Source organism: Anolis carolinensis, chromosome 3 (genome assembly GCF_035594765.1).
Source record: "Anolis carolinensis isolate JA03-04 chromosome 3, rAnoCar3.1.pri, whole genome shotgun sequence".
In the NCBI taxonomy this organism is placed as follows: domain Eukaryota; kingdom Metazoa; phylum Chordata; class Lepidosauria; order Squamata; family Dactyloidae; genus Anolis; species Anolis carolinensis.
Window position 1 is genome coordinate 113,849,879 of NC_085843.1, and position 27,898 is coordinate 113,877,776.

The 27,898-nt window shown below is 41.7% G+C and overlaps 1 protein-coding gene across 1 annotated transcript; it reads left to right on the forward strand.

Moving 5' to 3' along the window:
* Positions 1 to 2,274: 2,274 nt before the first annotated feature.
* Positions 2,275 to 19,250, forward strand: LOC100562579 (acetylserotonin O-methyltransferase). Its single transcript, XM_062975390.1, has 8 exons — positions 2,275 to 2,435; positions 6,649 to 6,823; positions 6,958 to 7,087; positions 9,304 to 9,372; positions 12,184 to 12,302; positions 14,149 to 14,289; positions 14,738 to 14,860; positions 17,357 to 19,250. Exons 1-8 carry the CDS (start codon positions 2,364 to 2,366, stop codon positions 17,563 to 17,565), a joined length of 1,038 nt encoding a protein of 345 aa, XP_062831460.1. The 5' UTR covers positions 2,275 to 2,363; the 3' UTR covers positions 17,566 to 19,250.
* The last annotated feature ends 8,648 nt before the right edge of the window (positions 19,251 to 27,898 follow it).

A 27,898-nucleotide genomic window follows, 5' to 3' on the forward strand; every position in this document is an offset into this window, starting at 1 on the left:
CATTCTCTTCAACTCTAATTCTGCCTGTCTGGCTCTCTCCTTCTCTCTTTCCTCCATCTTTTTCATTTCCAATTCAGCCTGCCTGGCTCTCTCTCTCTCCTCAATCTCTAATTTCTTCATCTCTAATTGATACTTGAGAGACATTTCAGACAAGGTTACTTGTTCTGAATCTGAGGAGGAAAGCTCTTCCGCCTCCTCTGCCAACTTTTTCTGTTTCCTGGTGGCCATTTCCAGACAAGTTTTACTTCAGCCCTTTTACCTAAAGCTGATCTCCGGCACCAAACTAACCTTTGCCAAACGAATTTCAGGCACTGAATCAGTTTTTGTTACACGGATCCTAGACACTGAATCAGTCTTTGTTACACGGATCCTAGGCACTGAATCAGCCTTTGTTACACGGATCCCACCGCTGCCACCAAATGTAAAGAAGTATGATGACAGGGATGGAATCTTTTTGGATCCCACCGCTGCCACCAAATTGCGAAGGATTCAACTTCTACCTCTATGTATCCCACTTTTCAATGTTGTCGCTGCCACCACCTTTGAAAGATGCTTTGCTCAAATAATAAGCAACAATTGAAGAAACAGTAACTTGTTTATTTATAGCACAAAGCTTGATGGTCGCAAGAATGTTATATCTTGAGTTGAACGATGTTACTTCTGCACAGTAAGTGTTGCAAGATTTCTCAATAGTTTCTCTGAGCTTAGTATGGTATCAGCTTTATATGACTTGTTTCTTTCAGTTAGGAATACTGTCCTTCTTGAACTTAGTTGATCTGTACTTGATCAAACTTGGACTGGGGAATTTAACTGGTTAACCCTAGTCCTCCTTGACTTAGGGATGTAGCCTCAGCTCTTTAGTTATCCCTACTAAAGGCTCAGCAACTTTAATTTTAGCCCTTCTCCGCTAAAACTCTCTAGCTGCTCAGCTTCCTCCCACAATCCCTTCTCTCGATCTCACTCCTTTCCCACTGAACAGAACCAACTGCTCTGGTCAACCGTCAAACTCCAACTGCCCAATTCCAACTGCTAAATTTGAATTCTAAGGCTTCCACCAGCAAGGTGAAGCCACGCCCCTTTTCCTGGCCATGCCTTAGAGGCTCCCAACTTCTGTATAAGAATAGCTGAAATATATAACCTTAAACAGTCAACCTAAACATAGCAATCATGAATAAAACACAATGATCATGACATCTTTATTATTGTTATTATTATGCCATGTCTCCATGCTGTGCAGTCCAGGGAGTTATAGTTTCCCAAGGTCTATACCCTTCTCTGGGTGCAATTACACTATGGAATGAATGCTCTTGGGCCTCACTTTAAATACCATAGCTCCATACTTTGCAGTCCTGGGAGATATAGTTTTCCAAGGTCCCTACCTTTCTCTGGGTGCATCTACACTGAGGAAGGAATGCAATTGGAACTTACTTGAAATGCAATGTCTCCATGAGTTGGTCTTGGGAATTGCAGTTTTCCAAGGTCCTTACTTACTTACTTATGTGATCCCTCGTAGTTCAAGGATGATGGTCCTCCATTTTTTGGAGGACGCCCGTGCGTGATTTTTTTTTAATGTGTGGAGGTCAGTTCACAGCCATTCAACACACAGTCTTCACAGATTGAGGTCCCAGCAGTGGTGTGATTAACACAACGAGAATGACTTCTCAGTCTGTTGCAGCCTTCTTCCGCCTTCACAGTCGTTGTAACATGTACCATGTTATCCTCCGCCTACTCTGCCATTGAGGTCTTTGGGTCTTCGGATTGTTCTTGGTCAGGATCCTCCCCTGTAGCCACTCCTTGGAGTGTGTGACTCCCATGGTTGTGCCCTCAGGTTCATTGGAACACGCAAGCCCCCTCACCACGACAAGGTGACAATCCATTGAGGGGGTCCAAGGTCCATGAACCTTCTCTGGGTGCATCTACACTGTGAAATGCATGCAGCTGGACCTTACTTTAAATACCATAGCTCCATACTATGCAGTCCTGGGAGTTACAGTTTTTCAAGGTCCATACCCTTCTCTGTGGGGCAGCAGAGACAGAGAAAAGGGGGGGGGGAGAGCACATCACCACTTTCCCTCCCTGTTTCCTTGCTTCCAAAATTGAAGACATGTAAGAGCTGACATTTCAAAGAGAGGAGGTTTTTTCCCCACGAGGGAAAGAAAATTGGTGGTGCCTAGCGATTACAGAAAAGTCGTCTTTTAACTAGTTCTTAAAAGCCTCTGTGTTTCGCAACAGAGATATATAGCACATCTAGCACGTCAGTAAGATGAGATTAGATTTCCTTGGGGCCTTTAAAAGAAGTGTTCTGCCCTGAGAAGCAGTCTTGAAATTTAGCTGAGGGGGACAAGTCTGAAACTTGAAGCAGGATGGCTTCTGCAGAAGAGAATGAAATTATTAAAACTTTATGTCAACATCAGTATGGATTTCTCATTTCAAAGGTGAGATCTACAAATTATATCCATTCAAATATTAGATGATCAATACCTTTCAAAGCTTCACTGAATATGTGGTATAAAAGTTGTCTTTTGTTTATTTCAATTGCTTCTTGTTATACTCCGTTATAATCTTGAATATATTTTTGTTCTGGCAAGTAATATAGGAATAAGGCAAGCAAAACCACAGATGTAGTGATTATAATAAACATCACTTTATAACGATTTTGTAAAATACAGTCATCTTTCTGTATCCACGAATGTAATATCCAGGCATTTAACTATCAATAGCTTGATAATATATTTTTAAACCACTCAAAAGCAAATATCAGTTTTTGTAATTTTATTTAAGGGATACCATTTAATAGCACCTTTCTTTATAATGAAACTTGAGCATCCACAGATTTTGATATTTACAGAGGATTGTGGAACCAAACCCCGGCAGATACCAAAGGCTCCCACCATGTTGGGTTAGTCTCCCAAACCCCTCCAGTATTTTTTGTCAGTCATGGGGGCTCTGTGTGCCAAGTTTGGGTTAGGTCCATTGTCAGTGGGTGCCAGTTTCTCTGGATGTAGATGAACTACAGCTTCCTGAAGTTAAAGTGAACTCCCTTCAAACTCCTTCAATACGTTCAGTTGGTCATAGTGTTGTTGAGTGCCAAGTTTGATTCAGGTCCATCATCGATAATTACAATTTCCAAAAATCAAGGTCGATTCCTTCCAAAACCCTCGGCATTCTAATTTGTGTGTATCAGGTATGCATGTCAAGTTTGGTCCAGATCCATCAATGTATGGGTTCACAGTGCTCTCTGGATGTAGGTGAACTACAACTCCTATAAATCAAGATCAGTTCCCCCCAAACCTCTCTAGTATTTTTGTTGGTCATGGGAGTTCAGTGTCCCAAATACGGTCCAGGTCCATTGTCAGTTGGGGTTACAGTGCTCTGTCTTGATGCAAGATGAACTACAATTTCCATCATGTTGAGTCAGTCCCCTAAACTTCTCCAGTATGTTCAGTTGCTGATCATACCTTCTTATAGTAACACTAAAGTAACTCCAAGTGGCCAGCTACTGGTCAAAGGACATTTAGTATAATGCCAAGTTTTTAACTTTGTGTTTTCAAATACATTACAACTGTACCCTTGGTTCACTTCTGACACAATAAATAAATAAAGTTGCTGATCAATTCCACTCTGTTTGCAGTGCGCTATAGAAAACAGTAGGGAAGGGTTATAGGAGAGGCCGTGGGTGGAATCATGTAAATTCCACTCCAATAGAGAGAGTAAGAAACATTGAGATGTGTGTGGTGGAGGAAAAATATAAAATTTAGGATGAAATTGTCACTGTATGAAAGCATTCACTTGGGTGGTTGGCGGCTCTTGTATGCTTGCTATAATCAACAATGTCATTGGAGGGAGAGCCTTTGGTGGCTCCTCCTTGGTAGTGGTCATAGTTGTTTGTGGAAATGAAGCCTGTCTGTGGAAGTTGGAGGCTGAGCCACATACATACATACATACACTTTTATTATGAACTAGATAAACCTGACCACGCTTCGCTGTGGCTCAGTATGATATGTAATGAATGTGAAAGTAAAAAAAAAAAAAAAAGTATTGTCGCGAACATATATTCACTGAGAAAACACATCATTCAATTCAGTTCCCTGCCTTGTGTTGCTGTGTCTATGTGGAATGAAATGAAAGGAAGGAAAAAGAGGTTTTTGTTTTTTTTAACCAGAAATCATTTTTTATGGTAAAGCTAGTGGATTGACTACATTTTTGGTTTGTCCATTTCTTCATAAATATTATTATTATTATTATTATTAATAATAATAATAATAATAATAATAATAATAATAATAATAATAATAATAATAATTTTATTCTTATACCCCGCCCCATCTCCCCGGAGGGACTCGGGGCGGCTTACATGGGGCCATGCCCGGACACAACAACACGAAATCAAATAAAAACAATAAACAAATCACCGAACAATAAAACTTCAACATGATTAAAAACAGTCATTAAAAGTCAATATACAAAGTAATATTAAAATCACGATTTGGGTCAAAAGATCCAGGCTAAGGTGCAGAAAAAATGTCAAGTTATCGGGGGGGATAATTACACAGCAGGTGTAATACTTAAAGTGCTGAGTGAATCCTAAGAAAACAATCCAGAGGGTCTACTGCTTAGCAGGTAAGTAACATGATCCCACAAGGATCAGTCATCAAAGGCCTTCTGGAAGAGCCAAGTTTTCAGGCTCTTCCTGAAAGAAAGTAGAGTGGGGACCTGCCTAATCTCCCTGGGGAGCGAGTTCCACAGCCAGATGATTTACTGACTCTGGAACATGCGACGTATAATTGCCCATGAGAAAAGCCTTTGTTTTCTAATTTCAAACTGCAAACTTGCAAAGATTGTCCCTGTGCTTTAGTGATAGTCATTGCAAACACAAGGGTTGGGAATTGAAGTCGTTTGTACTCAAAGTCCATGTCGGTCGGAATGAGTGGGATTCCCAGGTCAATTACCCTCAACTCCTGTGTGTATGTAGAGTTGGTCATGTTGGATCTGTGTGCCAAGTTTGGTCCAGATCAGTTGTTGGCTGGGTTTAGTGCACTCTGGATAACGTGGATTTGTTGTTGTTTATTCGTTCAGTCGCTTCCGACTCTTCGTGACCTCATGGACCAGCCCACACCAGAGCTTCCTGTCAGCCATTGCCACCTCCAGCCTCTTCAAGGTCAAGCCAGTCACTTCAAGGAAACTGTCCATCCATCTTACCCTTGGTTGGCCTCTCTTCCTTTTTTCTTCCATTTTCCCCAGCATCATTATCTTCTCGAAGCTTTCTTGTCTTCTCATGATGTGGCCAAAATACTTCATCTTTGCCATATTCTTCCCTCCAGTGAACAGCCAGGCATTATTTTCTGGAGTGTGTACTGGTTGGATCTTCTTGCGGTCCAAGGCAATCTCAGAATTTTCCTCCCAAGACCACAGTTCAAAAGCGTCTCTCTTCCTTTGCTCAGCCTTCCTTATGGTCCAGCTCTTGCATCTTGCATCCATAGGTTACTATGGGGAATACTATTGCTTTAACTATGCGGACCTTCATTGCCAGTGTGACGTCTCTACACTTCATTATTTTATCGAGATTGGTTATTGCTCTCCTCCCAAGAACGTCTTCTGATTTCCTGGCTGCAGTCTGCGTCTGCAGTAATCTTTGCACCTAGAAATATAAAGTCTGTCACTGCCTTCACTTTTTCTCTCTCTGTTTACCAGTTATCAATCAGCCTGGTTGCCATAATCTTTTTTTTTCCTTGATATTTAACTGCATCCCAGCTTTTACACTTTCTTCTTTCACCTTGCTTATAAGGCTCCTCAGCTCCTCCTCGCTGAGGAGTTGTAGGTGAACTACAACTCCTATAATCAAGGTTAATTCCAACATACCACAGCAGTCTGTTCAGTTGGTCATGGGGGTTCTGTGTGCCAAGTTTGGTCCCGGTCCATTGTCAGTGGGGTTCACAATTTCTCTGAATGCAGGTTAACTATAACTCTCATAATTCAAGGTCAATATCCCCCAAACCTTTCCAGTATTTTCTGTTGGTCATGGGGAGATTGTGTGCCTTGTTTTATCCAGGTCCATCATTGGTGTGGGTTTCTGTGGTCTGTTGAAGTTGGAGCTGAATCGGGTGAAGGACTTATGTATGAATGTAGAGTTGGCCATGCTGGATTGATGTGCCCCTGGTTAAAGATCCTCTGTAAGATTATCTAAGTGAGAAGGTAATATGCTGCTAGGCTGGGTCCTAGCTGAGGGACCTGGACATAGAGCCATACTGGCTGATGGAACTGAAGGACAAAATTATAAATGAGAGCTCAGCATTTCCATTCCCCCTTTTGTTTCGTTTCTCTCTCTTTCTCCCATACACCTCATCACATGTTGTCTTTTGAGGTGGCTTATGATGGAGTCCAACAGTTCCCATCCTATAATGTAGAGCAACTTCTAGTGGGGCTCTGTCATAAAAGGAATAGAAGTCAATGGGAAGATGCTGGGCGGCCAATGCTTCCCCCCATGGAATGGGGACTCGGGTGAGTTGAGTGATGCGGGGCATGGGTTGTGAGGGGTCCCCCGGATTTGCCATGATGCATGGTGGTTCTGGTCCCTCCAAAATTTTGAGGACCTCTCCTTTAAAGCAGTCTCACAACTGATGTTTTTGTATGTTACTCTTCTGTTTCCAGATTATGTTTTCAGCCTGTGAGTTGGGAGTTTTTGATCTGCTTTTGGAGTCAAAAGAGCTCCTGAGTTCAGCAGTTATCGCTGAACGCTTGGGCACCAGCCACCCAGAAATGCAAAGGCTGCTGGAGGCCTGTGTGGGCTTAAAGTTACTAAGAATGGAGAGGAAGGACAACGAAGGTAAATATAGCAGGAGGAGGAGGCAACTTTGGTTGCCTGTTATTCATAACACATTTCATTGTTTAATGACTTGTCAGCTATGTGCCTGTCTCTCAGGATTTCACAACAGAATGCTTTCTTTCGTTTACTTTGAGGCCTTTTTGGAAATACAGACCTTGCCAGCCTCTGCCTTGCTAAATCAAGCCCAAGGACCCAGTATTATTTCATGAAGTTTCTATCTGATATCGTTTATCCAACTTCACAGTACTTGACTGATGCCGTAAGGTAAAGTTTAGACTCAAATGTATCAAAGGTTGCAGAGTGATAGATGTCATTTTCTGAAACAGGTGAAGATGTTTCCACACCCGATCTTTAAAATTACAGCACTGTGTTCACTGAAAGAAACGTGGGTCCTCAGATTACTCACAAGAACAAGCCTGGAAATGTTGGAGAAACAGTAAAATATTTTATCTTAATTCTTGCAAGAAAGGGTGCTTTGTTAGAAACAAAAGCTCAGAACAATTTCATATCCTCCCTTTCCATGGCAGCTTCATAGAAGGATACAATCTTTGTGGCCGCCTAAACAACCTAAAACAACAAGCCTTTCTTTCTTATGACCATTATATTTTTATCCAAGTTATAGGAAAGCATATACACATGGCAACTGATAGGTAAGTAGGGAGTTTTATCGAAGTTATAGTAATGAAGCATGTCCATTAAAAAAAGGAAGGCACCTGCATGGTGCAACATTTTTACTTCAAAGCATAGCAAGGCCAGTATATTTTCAAGATTCAGAATAGTTTGTGAAGACCAACATTTTATCATTTTTAAAGAATAATTTATTTGCAAAGTCATTTCTACTGTTTTTACAAGCCCATACAAGTATGAAACATTTCTACATCAAAGCCTCTCTAAGAATAGCAAATATTTTTGTTAGAATTCAAAATTGTACAGTGCCTATGTGCAAACTGTAAGAGCAATACTTTTGATCTGCAATATAATTTATTACTCTGTAAAAGCAGCATAATATATATTTCTTTGATTCACTCATCAAAATGTAGTCCTGTTCCCCCCCCCCCCCCAAATTTAGTTCTTCTTTTTTCAAGCTACTGGGAATCTGTCATTGAAAAAATAAGCAGAATTACAGCACAGACTCCACAAATGGAAAGTGTTTTTAGCACTACAGTCATCCCTCCATATTCACTGGGTTAAGGGTACAGGACTCCTGTGAAAGTGAAAAAAAACACACACACATTAAAAATGGTAATATTTTTCCCTGAGAAATCATCTTTTGGTAGGAATTTCTAGGAATTTCTTGCTATGACTCTATGCTGGTGGTTCTCAACCTGTGGGTCTCCAGGTGTTTTGGCCCACAACTCCCTGAAATCCCAGCCAGTTTACCAGCTGTTAGGATTTCTGGGAGTTGAAGGCCAAAACATCTGGGGACCCACACATTAAGAACCACTGTTCTAGGCCAATCCATGCCCTTTATGGCAATCTTCTAGAGTATGCTAATCACAGAGTCACGCTAGAGGACTTAGAGATAAGTAGAGAAAACATTGTAATCAAATTTGTGAATAATCAAATCCACAAATGCTCAGAGCTGACTAATCTCTTCTTCTAAAAGACTGAAATATTTAACAATGAACCTCTAACAATGAAATACCTTTACAATTGTCCTTCTGATGGGTTCCCCTTTATCAATAAGTTGACTTGGAAATCTTGGAATAGATTATGGAATGGCCTTAGACCTTGCTTTTGGATTACATTCTTAACATTGGAAAGTATTTTAATTATGTTTTTATGTATGCATTTAATCTTAATTTAATTTTACTTTAATTTTATGTTTTTATGTCCAAGGCACTATGTAAGTGCTGTTAGTGAGGCACCTTGAGTCTCCCTTGGGGTAGAGAAAGGCGGGATATAAATATGGTAAATAAATAAAATAAGTCAATCAATCACTTATAGGGGTGTTGTGAGGTTTCTGGGCTGTATGGCCGTGTTCTAGTAGCATTTTCTCTTGATGTTTTGCCTGCATCTGTAGAAGGTATATACCACTGACATATATATATATATATATATATATATATATATATATATATATATATACACACACACACACACACACACACACACACACACACACACACACACACACACATTCCACTTGCTTTACTACTGTCGGATCCTCTGAAGATGCCAGCCACAGATACAGGTGAAATGGCAGGAGAAAAGGCTGCTAGAACATGGCCATACAGCCCAGAAACCACACAACATCTGAGTGATTCCGGCTGTGAAAGGTTACAACAATACATTCACTTTATATTTTTATATTACACAGTGGACTACATCCCATCTGATATTTAAATAGTGTAAAACTAAACTGGATCACACCATTGCATAATGGATTATATAATGGGTGGTATAGTTATATATTTGTATGAACAAGAAGAGAGAATTTTACCTATTTTTCATATAACTGGAACTAATATCCTTTCCAGGGAAGGAAAAAGACAGATTCAATCTGCGCATGCCACTGCAGCAAATGACCTTTTTGGAGCAGTTTACAGGTAATGCAGTATTCTTCTGGATCTTCTGAATCTGAATTTTTTGCAGGAGAAAATGAATTAAAGTTTTCTCCCACGTTGCTGTCCACATGAGCATGCAAAACAAGCGGGCTTTACTATTTTAGTGCAGTAATAACCACACTACAATGGGGACAACTCAACGCCCCCCCTAAAACCTTTAAAATATAAGAAAACTTACTGGGCTGCCATTAGGCCTTTCTGCATGCTTTTTGGAATGCACCAATGTTGTGTCAGGAATCAGATTATAGATTTCTCATTCAACTTGTAGAAATATATACTTCTGTAGAAATATATAATTTTTAGTCATACCTCTAATGCAGGCATGAGCAAACGTTGGCCCTCCAGGTGTTTTGGATTTCAACTCCCACAATTCCTGGCCTCGGGCCCCTACCTTTCCCCCCTCAGCTGCTTAAGCTTCATTAACCACAGAAGTATAACTCCCTTTGAGATCCAGCTGTTCCAGTCCTGTGTGAATTGCCCTTTCTTAGGCAAAGAACACTGAATTTTTTTAGGGGCCTCTGTAACCCTAAGCACTATGCTCGGGCTGTGGCGCAGGCTGGAGAGCAGCTGCAATGAATCACTGCAATGAATCACTCCAGGAGGTCATGAGTTCGAGGCCCACTCGGAGCCTATGTTTGTTTGTCTTTGTTCTATGTTAAAAAGGCATTGAATGCTTGCCTATATGTGTAATGTGATCCGCCCTGAGTCCCCTTTGGGGTGAGAAGGGCGGAATATAAATGCTGTAAATAAATAATAAATAAATATGCTCTAACAGAGCCCAGTGATTGCTACACAGGTTTAGGGCCCTTCCACACAGCCATATAACACAGAATATCAAGGCAGGAAATCCCACAATATCTGCTTTAAACTGGGTTATCTGAGTGCACACTGCTATATATTCCAGTCCAAAACAAAAAATGTGGGATTTCCTGCCTTGATATTCTGAATTATATAGCTGTGTGGAAGGGCCCCTAAATGCTTCCAGTTTCACCCAGAATGCACTACTAAATGTATTAGTTATACACAAGCTATCTCCTGAGACACACAAGGCAGAGAATATTCTTAGATTTGCAACAAGTATTTCTCAAACTAGCATACCAACTTAAGGAGATGAAGAAACAAATCCATGTATAACCCAGCTTTCTGCACAAGGCAAAATTAATATTCAGCAACAAGGCAAGATTAATATCCAGGAACCATTGACTACAAGACTGACCAAAATCAAAAAATGACATAATACCCCCAGGGGGGCCGGCCGGCCGGCCGGCCTGCCTGCCTGCCTTCCTTCTTTCCTTCCTCATTTCTTTTCCTGGCCATACTTGTTGAAGTTCAACCCCACACTGCTCAAGTCTCAAGTCCTCAATGAGGTACTGTTTAGTTAGCTTAAAATAGGTTAAGGGTTTCCCTTCCTCATGTCTCCTGTATGACGTTTGGGAATGTATGAATTTCTTCTCTCCTCTCTGTTTCTGCTCTAATTCTGATTGGTTGTGTAAAACAGCTTTTCTACTGCAAACCTTTTTAAAATCTGACTTCTGTTTCTTACATCTTTGTATGGAGAATATGTGCTGTGCAGAGATGTAGTGTTTGGATGATGAAACCTTAGAAGAGATGTTAGAGTAGCTCAGACTAGGTTCTTGATTATTAAGAAATGCATTTATGCTTTATTATTGTAAATAAACTGTGTGATTTTTTAAAGACTCTGCATCTTTGCCTGCCTAAAAAAGCTCTGGATTCGTTACAGCAGGGGTCCCCAAACTAAGGCCCGGGGGCCGGATGCGGCCCTCCGAGGTCATATACCTGGCCCCCGCCCTCAATTTTATAATATAATATATTGTATATACATATAATATTGATAACAATATTATAATGTAATACAATATAACACTAATAATAATACCATATAATAATATTATATTCTATATTACATATAAAATTACTAATAATATTACAGTATAGTGGTATAGTTCAATATAGTAATATATAATGCTAATATTGTGCTATGCTAATAATATAATATATTGTATGTACATATAATTTGTAAGCCACTCTGAGTCCCCTTTGGGGTGAGAAGGGTGTGATACAAATGTAGTAAATAAATGCAGTAAATAAATAATAAATAAATAAATACATTTTAGACTTAGGCTCGCCCAAAGTCTGAAATGACTTGAAGGCACACAACAACAACAACAACAACAACAACAACCCTAATTAACTTGACTATTTCATTGGCCAGAAGCAGGACCACACTTCCCATTGAAATCCTGATAAATGTATGTTGGTTAAAATTGTTTTTATTTTAAATATTGTATTGTTCTTTCATTGTTCTTGTTGTTGTTGTTGTTGTTGTTGTTGTTTTTGCACTACAAATAAGACATATGCAGTGTGCATCGGAATTTGTTTGTATTTTTTTTCAAATGATAATCCGGCCCCTCAACAGTCTCGGCTTAAAAAGTTTGAGGACCCCTGCTTTACAGCCACACCACATGGCGCTTCACGCTCTGCTGGCTAATGAGCAGAATGCTCAACTTTTTGTATTCTGTTTATGTTTTTGGATGCTCTGCTATATTTTAGGATAGTTTTTCCCTAGCAGCATTTTTATTCTCTTCATTCCTTGGGCATTACTGAAAATAATTTTGATGTAAAGAAAAGGAATAGTTAAACAATGATCCATACCAAGTGTCAAATATGCTAGTTTTGCCACTGAGGGTAATCCCCCTTTTTAATTTGCAAAGATTTTATTTTGTACACGGTCATCCTTTTTGCTGACTTTCCATTCTAATTTTGAATTTCTAGTACAGAAGAAAGGCTGCAAAGATTCTCCATTGCTATGGGTGATGCCTGGTGCCTATATGGTCAGGAACTGTTGTCTGCATTTGATCTTTCCTGTTTCCAAGTTGTTTGTGATGTGGGAGGTAAGTACAGTAGAGTCTCACTTATCCAAAATTCGCTTATCCAATGTTCTGGATTATCCAATGCTTTTTTGTAGTTGATGTTTTCAATACATCATAATATTTTGGTGCTAAATTTGTAAATACAGTAATTACTGCATAGCATTACTGCCTATTGAACTACTTTTTCTGTCAAATTTGTTGTATAACATGATGCTTTGGTGCTTAATTTGTAAAATCATAACCTAATTTGATGTTTAATAGGCTTTTCCTTAATCACTCCTTATTATACAACATATTCGCTTATCCAACATTCTGCCGGCCAGTTTATGTTGGTTAAGTGAGACTCTACTGTAACAGAAATTTCCAACTACCTCCCATTGTTTGGCATTTGAAACTTTATGGATTGGGGAGGTGAACTTTCAAGTTGCCTTTTCCCTTTGTGATTCTATGAGAGTAAAAGTGGTAATAATCCCTCTCCACATCTCTCTAACTTTATTATTTCAGTGGAGGGCATTCCCTTGATTAGGGAAATCTAGTTGGAATATCTTGGTTAGGGAAACCTATTTGAAATAAATGAGCTAATTTCAGAGCCGGCCCTAGGTATTTTTCAAGTGTAGGCGAACAGAATTTTGGCGACCGCCCCCCAAACCAATCACTGAAAAATAAAAATGTTGGATAAGCCAAAATGTTGGATAATAAGGAGGGATTAAGGAAATGCCTATTAAACATCAAATTAGAATCATAGAATCATAGAATCGTAGAGTTGGAAGACACCTCACGGGGCATCCAGTCCAACCCCCTGCAAGAAGCAGGAAAATCTCATTCAAAGCACCCCCGACAGATGGCCATCCAGCCTCTGCTTAAAAGCCTCCAAAGAAGGAGCCTCCACCACAGTCAGGGGCAGAGATTTCCACTGCTGAACAGCCCTCACAGTGAGAAAGTTCTTCCTGATGTTCAGGTGGAATCTCCTTTCCTGTAGTTTGAAGCCATTGTTCCGTGTCCTAGTCTGCAGGGCAGCAGAAAACAAGCTTGCTCCCTCCTCCCTATGACTTCCCCTCACATATTTGTACATGGCTATCAAAGTCCAGTGCATAACGGAGTGATTTTTAACAAAAATTCTGCCAGATGCCCTCCGTCTGCCCTCCATCTTGTTCTGATACAGAGGAAACCTGTGAGGATGGCGAGGGATGAAATCCTGGGATTAACAGCTCTGTGTGGAGACCTACGGTCAGGTCCCAGGATTTTTTACCCACCATTTAAGCCACAAACTTTGGCACTGTCTGGAGGTGCCTTGTGTTAGTCTACTTCAGCATGGAAATTTGCTGAAGAAGAGAGGAAAGAATCAAGAAGTATCTTAAATGCTAACAGATTTATTGTAGCATAAAGTTTCATGGATATAAATGGCTATCCACAAAAGTTTGTGCTAAAGTAAATAAGTTACATACATACATATACACCAACCACCCCTGCATTTTATGATAATTCCAAAGCAGATTAAACTGGAAATGTTCACAGCTTGCTATATATTCTACTTTTCTCCCATATGTGACTAAAACAGCTTTCACGGTACTTAAAAAAATAGTTTTAGTAACCTGGAATACAATATTTTGAGGGCCTTCACTGCTAGTAGAGCTTTTCACATTTAACCCCAACAATCCATGTGCTTCCTCTTTTGCTTTTAAACCCTCAGATGATAGTGAAATGAACATCTCAGCTGGACAACACTGTATGGAAGTTTTGCATGGCTATCCATTTCATCTACATTGCTGAAATTTTATTCAAAAATTAAAATATTTAGGAAGATATTTCAAATGTGATATGCTTTTAACATTATATTTATTCCTTTGCATTCTGTTCTTTCTTAAAGGAGGAAATGGTACTTTAGCCAAAGAGTATATTTCGTTGTACCCAAAAGCTACTGTGACGATTTTTGACTTACCTAAAGTAGTAGAAGGAGCAAAGAAACAGTCTGTGGCCTCAGAGGAATGCCAGATTTCCTTCCAGGGAGGTAAAACATGTTCGTTCTGAAATCATACATATTAATCTTTTTCATTAATACATGCCTTTACAAGTGAGACAGCCACACATAAGAAGGTTTGGGACAAAGCAATGGGTCAGTCTTCTAATTGGGTGTCCAATTAGGCAAATGCCTTATCCAGTTGCTGCTGGAAGCAGTAGTAGATCTATAGGTTTTTGGCAGTCTGCTGTACTCTCCTAAGGACATAGTGAGGGACACTGTCATTTTAACAGTACTGAAATAAAATTCAGTTGGCAAATCGGCAAGCTTTAGTATGTGGAGTGGTGTGTGTGTGTGGGGGGGGGGGGGCGAATCCATATTGTCTTTGAGACAATAAAGGTATTTGGGGAGTGGCCTTGATTCCCAAGCAGTAGAACTCACTGGTTTCTGGGAAAGACAATATGCTTAATTAACCAGATCTCTGCCTATTTAATTCTAGGTGACTTCTTTAAAGATCCAGTCCCTGAAGCTGATCTGTATATTTTGGCCAGGACCTTGCATGATTGGGATGATGATACATGTGAGCAACTGCTAACTAAAATATACAAGGCCTGCAAACCTGGTACGTGGTACTTAAATAAGAGGAAACATGGCCAGAACCGCTCTACAACCTGTGAAGCACTCCTGGGCTGTAGGCATTGTCTTGTGCTGACAGGAGCGTTAGAGGACTTATTAAAAGGTTGAGAAACAACACATACATTAAGGTTCTGGTGTCCACAGGGAATGGCAGCAATAATCTAGAGTTTCAGCCATGATATGTTTTCCAATCTTACATGAAGGGAGCAGAGACTGAACTTTGGACTTTTGTGTCACTGAGCTATTTCATTCCCACCATATTTTTTGATGTTCTCTGGAGGCATCTTTCATTCTTCTAGTGTCTTCAGTGCATGATTGTCAGACCTTTTGTGTCAGATTTTTTTATCAAGCCATGGATATTCCTGCCCCAGCAATAATATTTAATCAGCCATGTATGAAAGAAAGCTTGCATCATCTAATGAGGAGGGAGAGTCAGATTATTATATGATGTGAATCAGTTAAGGTGAGGGCGAGTAAACTTTAACACTCCAGATGTTACTGGACTACAGATCCCATCAGTTATAACCAGCATGACAAGTGGTTGGGAATGCTATGAGTTGCAATCTAATATCATAGGGAGTGTACATTATCCATCCGACATTGTAAAAATCTAATGTGGATATTATAGCAATGGGAACTTTCTCTGTTACTTTCTTAGGGAGCTAGGCCCTGCAACGTCTGGGACTTTCTTATTCCTTAGTTATCCTATAAGAAACTCACTAGGCTGGCTAGAGAATTCTGATAGCCGTAACCCAAAAATGTAACTTTCCAAGCTGAATGGCAGAAAGATTTTGGCATGCGTATATGTGCAACCAGGAAGCTAGAACTTGGTGTTGAGCTCAGCATTTAGCAAGACATGGTCAAGAGGCCAGGAGAGGTTGTGGACCAGAGGCCTGGCATATCTAGCCCAAAACACTAGCGTAAAAGGGTCAGGGAAAGCAGTAGAAAGAAGACAACAGTTGAAAGGAGGAAAAGTGGCACTGTTTAATATGCTTCTGGGTCATAGAGCCCTGGAGTTGCCATAAGACATGTATTACCCATGCCCTTGAGTTTCTCACTTCTCTACAAACAGAAAACAATCTATCTATATAAATGAGTGATGGCATCACGGCGACCAACAAAACAACAAAACTACAGGCCCCCCAACCTCGAAATTTGACAACACAACCCATCATCCACGCCTCTAGGTTGATACAACAAAAAGAAAAGAAAAATAAAGTCCTAATTAGAGAGAGAGAGGAATAATTGCTTTTATCCAATTACTGCCAGTTAGAAGGCTAAGCTCCTCCAACTTGGTCTCCTAGCAACCCAATAAAAATAATTAAAAAAAACACTAAAAATAATTTAAGACACTAAAAATTAATACAATACAATAATAAAATATAATAAACAAAAAGATAACTTACAATAAAATTAATTTAAAAAATACAAATAACGTCAAATAAAAATTACACAACAATTTTTAACCAATACCACCACCACTTTGCCACAGCAACGCGTGGCCGGGCACAGCTAGTTATATCATGATATTCTATTTATGAATAAAGCAGGGATCACATCCCTTACCTGAAAGCATCACTGGAAGTCCTGCCTCTTCCCCATGCTTAACATTTCAAGACTTTTTCTACTAACTTAACAGCATACATTTGCTCAATGGCTTTCCCACTAATTCTTTCTTAAAACACTCAGGCCCCTTCTACACTGCCATATAATCCAGATTATCATATCAGATAATCTACATTATCTGCTTTTAACTGGATTATATGAGTTTACACTGCTATATAATCTAGTTCAAATCAGATCATTTGGATTTTAAATGGTGGCCTCACTGGTACAACTTAAACAGGAAGGGTGGAAAATATGTGGGAAGAGGCATATGTCTTTGTACACTGGAGATACTACTCTACAGCAGAAGTGCTGTTCTTAGGTAGCCTTTGAAGCAAAAGAACTCCAATCAACTCTTCTCCACGGCCCAGTTGCTCAGTTATGCTGTAAGAAAAAATATGGTTGCTGAGCTGACTAAAAATAGAGGGTAAATGGCAGTGTTATGACCTCATCACATTGGATCCTGGATCCACTTTAAATCCAGTGGCTGCCTCCTGCAGAATTCTGGGGTTTGTAGTTTAGGGAGGAGGTTTTAAACTGCTCAGCCAGACAGGTCCTGGGCCTCACTAAACTACAAAGCCCAGAATTCTGCAGGAGTGGAGATAACTGAACTATTTAGGCAATTCCTCACTATTGCTCCTCCATGACCATGAGATTTAAAGGGAGAATATGCTGAAACTTTCCTATTACTGCCTGTTGAGCTGTGCCTGTTGTAGCAAAGTATGTGTGTTGTGATCCTGGGCAGCCAAACTAAAAAGGATGTACACACTTTGATTAGCCTCGTCTTTCTTAGACTGGCCCACATTTCCCATAGAAGAGATTGTGTGTTTAAAATATTAATGTTATCTAAATCAACAAAATCTGTGCTTTGAAACAGGTGGTGGAGTGTTGGTATTGGAAACAGTTATCAATGAAGACAGAACCGGACCTTTGGTAGGTCAGATTCGTTCCATAATTGTGATGCTTCTTACTGAAGGAAAAGAACGGACTGAATCCGAGTTCAATGCCCTCTTCAATGCAGCTGGCTTCAAGGAGATTCAGTCCAAGAAAGGAAATAATTATGGTGCCATTTTGGGAAGAAAATAATCCTGCTTCTGTTTCCTTTATTCTAAAATGGATGGTAAACCTGTAACTCTCCATATCTTGTTGGACTCCAGTACCTATCAGCCCCAGCCCCTAGTTGGGAGAGATGATTAGAAAAATTCGTTCATCAAGATGTAGAATTCCATTTGTTGCCTGTCCACAAACCTCTGGGCTCCCTCCAAATCTCCTTTTACAGATTTGTGTAATTTTAAGGGCGCTCATGATAGGAAAGGAATTAGCTCCTGTTCTTAACAATGGTGCCCAGATTTTCTGTGGTAATTCTCCCACCCATGCAGTCACTGGATACAGCAGTGTGTTTGGGTGTATTTGCACTATAGGATTAATATAATTTGACCCCCCCCCCCTTTAATTGCCATGGTTCAGTGCTATGGAATCTTGGAATTTGTAGTTTGGTGATGCACTAGTACTGTAGCAGAGAAGGTGAAGGGCATTGTAAAACTACATTTCCCATGATTCCATAGCACTGAGTCATGGCAGCTAGTGGGGTCAAATTATATTCTATTGTGTAGATCAGATATGGGCAAATTTTTTTACCTTGGGGCTGGGAGGGCCGGGCCAGGAGGGAGGGGGGACGGGCACGGGTCATCCTCAGGTTGTCCTTCTAGCATAAGGACGGGCTGCTTGTCCCCTTCTTATGCTGGGAGGAAGGTGGGACATGCAGCGACTGCCTCAATCATCTTTCCCATCCTCCTCCCCCGATCCTCAGGCTGTCCTCTTGGCAGAATATTGAGAGGAGGGTGAGACAAGACGTTGACTGAGTGTGCTTTGGAGGGCTCTCGAGCCATCCTCCCGGCATAAGGATGGGATTGCTCTCACCATCCTTAGGGCGAGAAGAGGGTGAGACACATGGTGGCTGAGAGCGCTCCAGGGGCTCTCAGCTGCTATGTGCCTCCCCCCCCCCCATCTTTATGGCATAAAGACATGGTGGGCCATCATATCCTTATGCCAAGAGGACAGGGAAAATGAGGAGGGCCTGAGGTAAGGACCTTAGTTTGCCCATAGTTTGCCCATGGGCCTTAGTTTGCCCATGCCTGGTGTAGTTACACCCCTATTTTGAAAAAGAAATCTTAGTTTGCCTTAGTTTGCCCATGGGCCTTAGTTTGCCCATGCCTGGTGTAGATACACCCCTATTTTGAAAAAGAAATCTACTATTTTCAAACAGGAGCTAAGAGCCTACTTATCTACTAAATCCCTTGTCAGTGTCCAGAAACACTGAAGCAATAACAGTTTGGTTGTTATTATTTGAATTCAGATTGCTTTCCAGTCTTCTTCTGTTTATTTTTCTCTTCAGGCAAAAATATTCCCATTATCTTCTTTAAATTATGAATATCTTTGTCATCCTATGATGACATTACTTCCCTCTTGTGGCCATATAAAGAAATACAAATTATTCAACAAGGCTAATACAAAGATTGGGCTCACTGGGACAGAATGCGTTAGAATGGCATATCTGATAGGTAAACCCTAACTGTTTGGCAGCCACAGTGATTGAATATGCCCTTTCACTTTGACCATTGTGGGTTACACCATAGAATGTATCTTTCCAGGAATTCCCAATAGCCATGCTGGCTGAAGCATTGTAGGAATTGTAGTCCAAGGAAATAATTGGAGTCCATAGTGAGTGAAAAACAATATAAATAAATAAACAAAAAACCTTTTGGAAGTGCTGTCAATGTTTAAGTGTTGTTGATTGGTTGGTTTGGATGTTAACAGTTCTTCAACATTCGCAAGACCACTATTGAGAAAGAAGCCTAAGGAAGATTTCTCTTTACCTCCATATTTCCATTTTTGCTTGATCTGGGATGTTTATAAACGATAGGAGGGCTGGACTGAATTCTCTTTTCTCATTAACAAGGGGAGTGTGCAAGAAATGGTATCAAATTTAGACTATAATTATATAAGGACACAGCCTGGAAAGCATTGCTAACCAATTCATTCCAGATTAAAAGAAACTCACCAGACTTGAAGACAAAAGACAGTTTTTTAATGCATTCTGGCCAAGAATACATGCAAAGTACAAGCATAACCAGCATGGAGTGTACAACCATTTTTATACAGCAAGGTTTCCATGCGTTAACATTGTCTACATTTTTTCTCTCTCTTCCTTTTCCCCAATTGGCCAGAAAAGAGTCTGGCTAGGATTTATGCTGGGATTGGTAGGCAAGAAGGAGGCAGCTGGGGATTGTTCTAGAGTGAAGGTCTGGTTGGCAGCAGAGCCATTTCCATGGGAGGGCACAGCCTGGAAATACAGAGTAAAGATATGCTGATGAATTTTAATCCAGTTTTATACTAAACAGGCAGGGGTTTTGGAAAACAAAAGTGTAAGGCTGAGATGGTGACTTTTGGGTGTTTAGAGGCATGGCTGCTAACAAAGAGGTCCATTACAGACCCCTGTTTTTGTAAGCAAAAAAACAGGGTAGGAAATTACCATATTTTTGGCTTGGAAGAAAGATAACTCAAGGCAATCCTGTCCAGGCAATCACTCTGTAGAGAGGTAAATCCCTGGGCCTATTTGGTTATATGTGTTGTCAAAGGCTTTCATGGCCGGGATCACAGGGTTGTTCTATGTTTTCCGGGCTGTATGACCATGTTCTAGAATACCTCACAATCTCTGAGGATGCCTGCCATAGATGTGGGCAAAACGTCAGGAGAGAATACTTCTAGAACATGGCCATACAGCCCGGAAAACATACAACAACCCTATTTGGTTATAGTTTGATAATCATAGAATCATAGAGTTGGAAGAGACCACAAGGGCCATCTAGTCCAACCCCCTGCCATGCAGGAAAAGCACAATCAAAGTATCCCTGACAGATGGCCATCCAGCCTCTGTTTAAAAGTTTCCAAGGAAGGAGCTTCCAACACAATCCAAGACAGAGAAGGGGGCCTTGCTGCTGATGGTCTTTTGTGAGGTGGCAAGATTTCATATAAAAGGGAAGGATGCTCTTTTATTCATTTTGGCTTATTGCCCTTAGAAAACCATACATCTTTTGGGGTGGGGATGCTGTGTTTGACAACATAAATCTTTGCTGTGAAGAGTGCTAAAGATTCCTGCCATGTACACTTTCCAGGCTACTTAGTTCTGCTTTGTCTTCTCCATGCCATCCCCAAAGTTTAAGTTTTCCACAATTGTTATGTACCACTTTTCCCCATATAACATTCTTTCTCCTTGTTCAACAATTTTGGCCATCCATTCCTGTCACCTTGCATTTGTTTCCACCTATTTTTTTTTTAAATATACATTTAGATTTCCCCAGTTCTGCAAGGATAATAATGATAATAATGACAACAACAACAACAACAACAACATATTTCTAGACCGCCTTCTCTCCTTGAAAAGACTCAGGGCAGTTTAGAGACACAAAACAAAAAGTCAAACATTCAATGCCTCAAATGAGTCCAAACACATCAAAATAATACAAGAGAATGCACAGTAACAGTAAACTTTCAACAACAAAAAAATAAAAAATTAAGCATTGAGATGAAAACAATAAAAAACAATCCAATGACATTAACATGGCTTTAAAATGGCTAACACCAGTGTTCATTTAAGATGTTTTGTAGCAGCCAAAAAATACAAGTGGGTCAGCCAGCATTTCAGTGGGTTAAAGTGTCCTAGTCCTCCTCTTCTCCAAATGCTAAAGTGCATAAGTGCATTTTCAGAAGTTTTTTAATGGAGAGGAGGGTGGGGGCCATTTTAATTTCTTTAGGGAGGGAGTTCCAGAGACAGGAAGTGATCACAGAGAACCCCCCCCCCCCCCCGTTCCCACCAATTGAGCTTGTGATGGGTGGGACCGAGAGGAGGGACTCCTCCATTGACCGCAGTGCATGGGATGATCTCTATAGAGAGATCTGATTAGAAAAATAGCCTGGACCCAAACTGTTTAGGGCTTTATAGATAACAACCTGGACTTTGTATTTAGCCTGGAAGCAGACCAGCAACTAGTGGAGCTGCCGCAGCATGGGAATCATCCTCTCACGATATGGCGCTCCAGTTAGCAATCTAGCCACTGATCTCTGCACTAATTGCAGCTTCTGAATTAACCTCAAAGGCAGCCCCATGTTGAGAGCATTGCTGTAGTCCAGTTGGGATGTGACTAAGGCGTGGACTATTATGGCCAAGTCTGGTGTCTCAAAATATGGGTGCAGCTGGCACTCAAGTTTTAACTGTGCGAAGGTGCTCCTGGCCACCGCCAGCATCTGAGGTTCCAGGGTCAGTGAAGAGTTCAGGATCACCCCCACACTGCGAACAGGTTGAAATCGTACACCCTAATCTGCCTTACGACTGACCCGGGGAACCTCTGTCTTGTCTGGATTTAACTTCAGCTTGTTGGCCCTTATCCAGAGCATTACTGATGACATGTACCGGTTCAAAACCAGAACAGCATCCTTGGCATTTGGTGGAAAGGAGTAATAGAGTTGGGTGTCATCAGCATAAATTTGACACCGAACTCAAAAACTCTGGATGATTTCTCCCAGCGGTTTCATGTAAATGTTAAACAGCATGGGGAAGAGAATTTAACCCTGAGGGATCCCACAGGCCACCAACCAGGGAGTCAAACAGGAATCCCCCAGCTCCACCATCTGGGTCAACCCCTCCAAGAAGGACTGGAGCCATTGCAAAACAATGCCCCTAAGCCCCCCCCCCCCCGGCCGATTTTATAAGCCAAGACAGGTAAGGGTCCAGAGAACAAGTGGTTGGCCTCATTTCTCGTAAGAGCTTGTCCACGGCCTCAGGCCAAACAAGCTGAAAATAATCCATTAAACAAAGACAAGCAGATGCCTCATTCACATCCATGGAGATTGCTTTAACACAGGCGTCTAAGTCAGAGTGGACTTTATTTGCAAAGAACCTAGCAAACTCTTCACAATGTATTGCCAATTGGTCAGGGCCCCCGGTGGAACAGGGTTTAAAAATCCCCTGACCACTCGAAACAGTTATCTAGGGCGGTTCTTTGCAGATGTAATGTTGGTGGCAATAAACGATTTTTATGCCACCTTCATTGCTATGGAATAGGTTTTTTAATGAATTCTAGACCATGTTCAGACGGACTCGCTGTGACTTTTACACCAACGCTGATCTAGTTTCTGTTTCACTTGCTTCATTGTTGCTAGCTCCTTGTTGCATCATGTAGCTGATTCGGCTCTGCTTTGTGAAAGGAAATGTTTGGGAGCGATTGTGTCAACTGCCTTGGCAACCTCTATGGTATAAAGGTCTGGCAGAGCTTTGACAGAATCACCTAACGAAGTGGCAGGAAAATCTCCAAGAGACCCCAGAAATCCATCAGGATCCATAACCCTCCTGGGGTGGACCTTCCTATATGCTTCTCCACTCCTGCAGAGGTTTAGAGCCCCAGTGAATCTAAATCTGACCAGGTAGTGATCAGTCCATGACAAAGGACCGATGGACAGTTCCTCCACAATACTGTCACCATCATCCTGCCCCAAACAGAAGACCAGGTCTACTGTGTGCCTAGTGCTATGGGTAGGGCCAGATACCATTTGGGACAGACCCATGGTTGCCATGGTGACCATGAAGTCCTGAGCCACTCCTGACAGGGTGGTCTCGGCATGGATGTTGAAGTTTCCCAGCACTATTAGCCATTGGGACTCCAAAACTCAAGACCACCCGGCTAGCTCAGGCAGGGAGACTATTGAGCAGCAGGGTGGATGGTACACTAACAGAATTCCTGTTCTGTCTCAGCCACTCACCCTTAGACACATTGACTGTGGTTGACTGTGGGACAGGACACCTGGTCAGGAGGATGAATTCTCGATAGACTAGTGTGACTCTTCTTCCCCGCCTCCCCAAGTCTTGCCTGCTGTTGCACACTGAATCCTGGTGGACAAAGCTGGGTGAGATTCACCCCACCTCCTTCATCCAACCAGGTAACAGTAATGCAAGCCAAGTCAGCATACTAATCCAATATTAGATCTGGGATGGCCATTGTTTTTCCATTAACTGACCTGGCATTGAGCAGCAGAACTTTCAACCTGGAGGCCTGCCATCTTGGTTACTCAGACTATTTGTAGGGGGAAGAGGTGGCCAAGGAGCCATGAGAACTCTCCCACAGGGCCTGCTCCACCTCCTCCTTCAGCATCTCCCAAAGTTCTGAAGCACTAGAATCGGGAACACTCAGTCCCTGGGACTCCCATCTGCCCCCCTGGATGACCTTGCTGCTTCTTCAATAATAGTTCCTGAGATATTTGGTTGCTAAGGGCTGTAGATATTGCCCAATGCCGCTGTTAAATATGATATAAAAATGGCTTCTAGAGCAGCAGAACACCTCCTCCACACCCCACCCTAGGCACCTCAGCCAGTAACACCCTCTCTTCTTTTCCCCTCCCTTTCTCACTCAATACTCCCCAACATGAGGTTAGAAAGAGCAATTTAACAGATATTATCCATAGAGTAACATTAACAACGTTAGGTATGTAGATGACACCACTTTGATGGCTGAAAACAAGGAGGAGTTGAGGAACCTGATACCCAAAGTGAAAGAAGAAAGTGCAAAAGCTGGGTTATAGTTAAACATTAAAACCCCCAATATTATGGCAAACAGACTGATTAATAATTGGCAAAGAGAGGTAGAAAATGTGGAGGCAGTGTCAGACTTTGTATTTCTAGCTGCAAAGATTACTGCAGATGCAGACTGCAGCCAGGAAATCAGAAGACGTTTACTTCTTGGTAGGAAAGCAATGACCAATCTCGATAAAATAATGAAGAGTAGAGACATCACACTGGCAACGAAGGTCTGCATAATTAGAGCAATGGTATTCCCCATAGTAACCTGGACTGGTTGGATCTTCTTGCGGTACAAGGCACTCTCAGAATTTTCCTCCAACACCACAGCTCAAAAGCATCCATCTTCCTTCACTCAGCCTTCCTTATGGTCCAGCTCTCCATCCATAGGTTAGAATCATAGAATCATAGAATAGTCCAACTCTACTATTCTATGATTCTATGATTCTAACCTATGGATGGAGAGCTGGACCATAAGGAAGGCTGAGTGAAGGAAGATGGATGCTTTTGAGCTGTGGTGTTGGAGGAAAATTCTGAGAGTGCCTTGTACCGCAAGAAGATCCAACCAGTCCATACTCCAGGAAATAATGCCCAACTGGTCACTGGAGGCAAAGATGAAGTACTTTGACCACATAATGAGAAGACAGGAAAGCTTGGAGAAGATAATGATGTTGGAGAAAATGAAAGGAAAAAGGAAGAGGGGCAAGATGGATGGATGGTATCCTTGAAGTGACTGGTTTGACCCTGAAGGAGCTGGGGGTGGCGATGTCAAGGACAGAACGCCACAAGATCAAAGATAACAGAGTTTATTGGATTTACAGAACTCAAAATGCCCGTAAAAGACAAGGGCAAGGCAACTTAGCCTTTAAAAACAAAAAGGGGCAAGAAAAAACGTTCAAAAGATAAACCGGATTAAACCGGAGTTTAATCCGGGTAAAATCAAAACAGCTTGCTTCAGCCTGGGGAAAAACAAACAGAAGCTGGGAAACAAGGAGTTCAAAAGAATGCAACTAATTGGCAGCAGATAACACTCTGCTGCCAGCACTATGTTTTGAGTAACTAGGAGTCACTCCTTCACACAGCAAGGCAAATTTCCAATACAAACTCAACAGCCAAGGATTGAAGCAGTAGCGTAGTCCCAATTCGTTCCGAAGGTTGAGAGGCAGAATCAGACGTTTGCAGTTTTCCAAGTCCAATAGGAGAAAGCGAGCCCGTAGTCAGTTTTCAGTCCGTAAATCCAGAGTAGCAGATGGCGTCCGTCAAGAAGACGACGGAAGGTCAAAGGTATCAGCACACGAAAACACACCAGTCTTCAGGAAAGCGTCCCACACAGATCCCAAGCGTTCGTCCAGATTACCTTGCCCAACGCAATTTGCAATTGCTCCCAAGCCTCATTTTATGCCAGTTACAAATCCTCATCACTATCAGCTGCCCTCCTTAACCCGGGCGTTTCCTCATCACTTTCCTCATCAGAGCTGGAACACCTCTGACTACGCCCCACAGCATCCCCAGCTGTGGATCCCGTCCCATCCCTCCAGCTTGTCCATGGGTCTAATCCTGAAGGTCCCCATTCATCTTCCATCCCATTATTGCCAGTGGCACCCAACTCCTCCCTTACCCGAGTCCAATCCATCTCATCCTCTTCCGAGCTAACCAGCTCTTCCTCCATTCTCTCCGTGAACCCCTTAAAAGACTCTTCGTCAGATGGTTCTGCAAAGATATCTCGCAGCCTCTTTCTTTCTCGCTCCTCGAGAGTATCTGACTCTCGAGGAGTCTTACGTCCACGTCTGCCAGAAGCAGAGCCATGAGGCTCAATCATAACAGGCGATGGTCGACAGGGAGCCATGGCGTGGGCTGGTCCATGAGGTCACGAAGAATAGGAAGTGAATGAACAAATAAACAACAACAACAAATCCATAGGGTCATCAAGGAAGGGATAGAGGTAGAACAGTTTCTGCAGGTGGGAGATGGCATTTGGTAGAACAGGTTAAAAGCATAAAGGTCTGATTGTTTATGAAATTATTGGTGGAGTTGGGCAAGGATCCAAGTATCATGCTGCTTAAGGGCAATAGCAGGCCCTCAATGGAATCAACATTAGCAACATGGCAATAGAACGGTGGTAGTGCAACAGCTCACAACAACAAGATGATAACAGCACCAAATTCGGCAGCGAGGCAAAATGGGAACTAAGTCAAGTCCTAAACAAACCAGCTACGGAGGCAAGATGGCAAGAGGGTGCCCTTCGAACAGCGGCAACCATGTCTGGCAGCAGTGTTTGTCAATAAGGGGAGGGGGAGTGTGGGCAGGCCCCACACCCGGCTGTAGCGTTCAGCAACGGGGGGTGGGGTGGGGGGTGGAAAGCATCCTCCTCTCCTCCTTGGTTTTCTTCTTCTTGTCTTCTCACTCCCTCTCCAACTCCACAATGAACCTCAGGGAACCAGAGTGAATGAGGTGGGTGGCCAGGCAGGGAGAAGACTCTAGGAGAGCCCCAAGAGGGAGGAGTACCTCAACTTGGTTGGCACTTTAGTTTTTCTCCTCAAAACCTGCCTTGAGTTGCTGCTGCCTCTTCCAGTGATGGGACAGGGCCCTTAAAGGAGCCAGCAGTGGGTGCGTGGAGGCTCCCAGTGCAGCTGTTCAGGTGAAGTTGCTGGCCTTGCTTTGCAGAATCAGGGCCTCAATTCTGCCAGGAGTGAGCCCCCAGGAGCTGAGCCAGAGGCAGCAAGGAAAACAGACACTGCCTCTTCCCTCAAAGCCCTTGGTGATGGTACCTTCATTTCTTGCTTATGCCTGAGGCCCCACATGCGTGGTTCTTTTATTCCCCAAGTCTCTGGGGCAAGCAGGTGCTGTTGCTGGCCTCACTTTGCAGAGTCAGGGCCTCAGTTCTGCTAGGATTGAGTCCCCAGGAACTGATCAAGTACAGCATTTATAATACTAAGACTATTCTCTGGTCTCTTGGATGTTTCAGATCCTAGTTTAGCCATTTGGATGGAACAAATCTCCAAATGGTATGCAGCAAGCCGCCATCTAATTCTTCAGGAATTGAATCCCAAAGAGAGTTATAGGGAAAACAGAAAAGTAACATCTTCCAGCTTGTAAATGCAAAAACTAGGTAACAAATAGCTGATAAAAAGTAACTTGTAATGTTCAAGCTGTGCTCTTTATCAACCAGATCCTATGCTGGTGTTAGGCTCCAACAGAATCCTGGACTGAATTTACCATGTCTCTGGCAGAATCAACTTGCATGTTAAGGCCGGGATGGGGGAAGTGTAACATACAAGCAGCAATGTAATAAAAATAAACAGTATACATTTTAGTGATAAAATATTTAGAAATATTTTACAATTTGAAGTAGAAATGTTTAAAATGTTTTAAAATATATATTTTTAAAAAATAAAAGTTTTTAAAAAAAACGTGGGCACATGTCCAGCCTAAGAAATGTCTCATAGCACTGCATCAATAGCCCACTCCTGTGGGAAATCACATGCTTTAAATGCATTAATTTTCCTCCAGTTTATCATCTAGTTTGACTCTCACTATGCAGAGAGTTCTGGTGCCTCTCTCATTCAAATTTTTTCTAACCCTTTTCTTTTTTTTCCTGGTCATTTTAGATCCATTTGTGTCCTTTGTTGGTTTCCAACTTTGAACACATTTTCCTCCACCTTCCTTCTATACTCAAATATCACTGTTGTTCATTTTCCCAAAGGTTAGTGAGATGACTCTTTGTTCTTTTTCCATTTTACATATTTGATGCGAATGTTATGGACAATTGTGGCACATTTTCATAAATTCAAT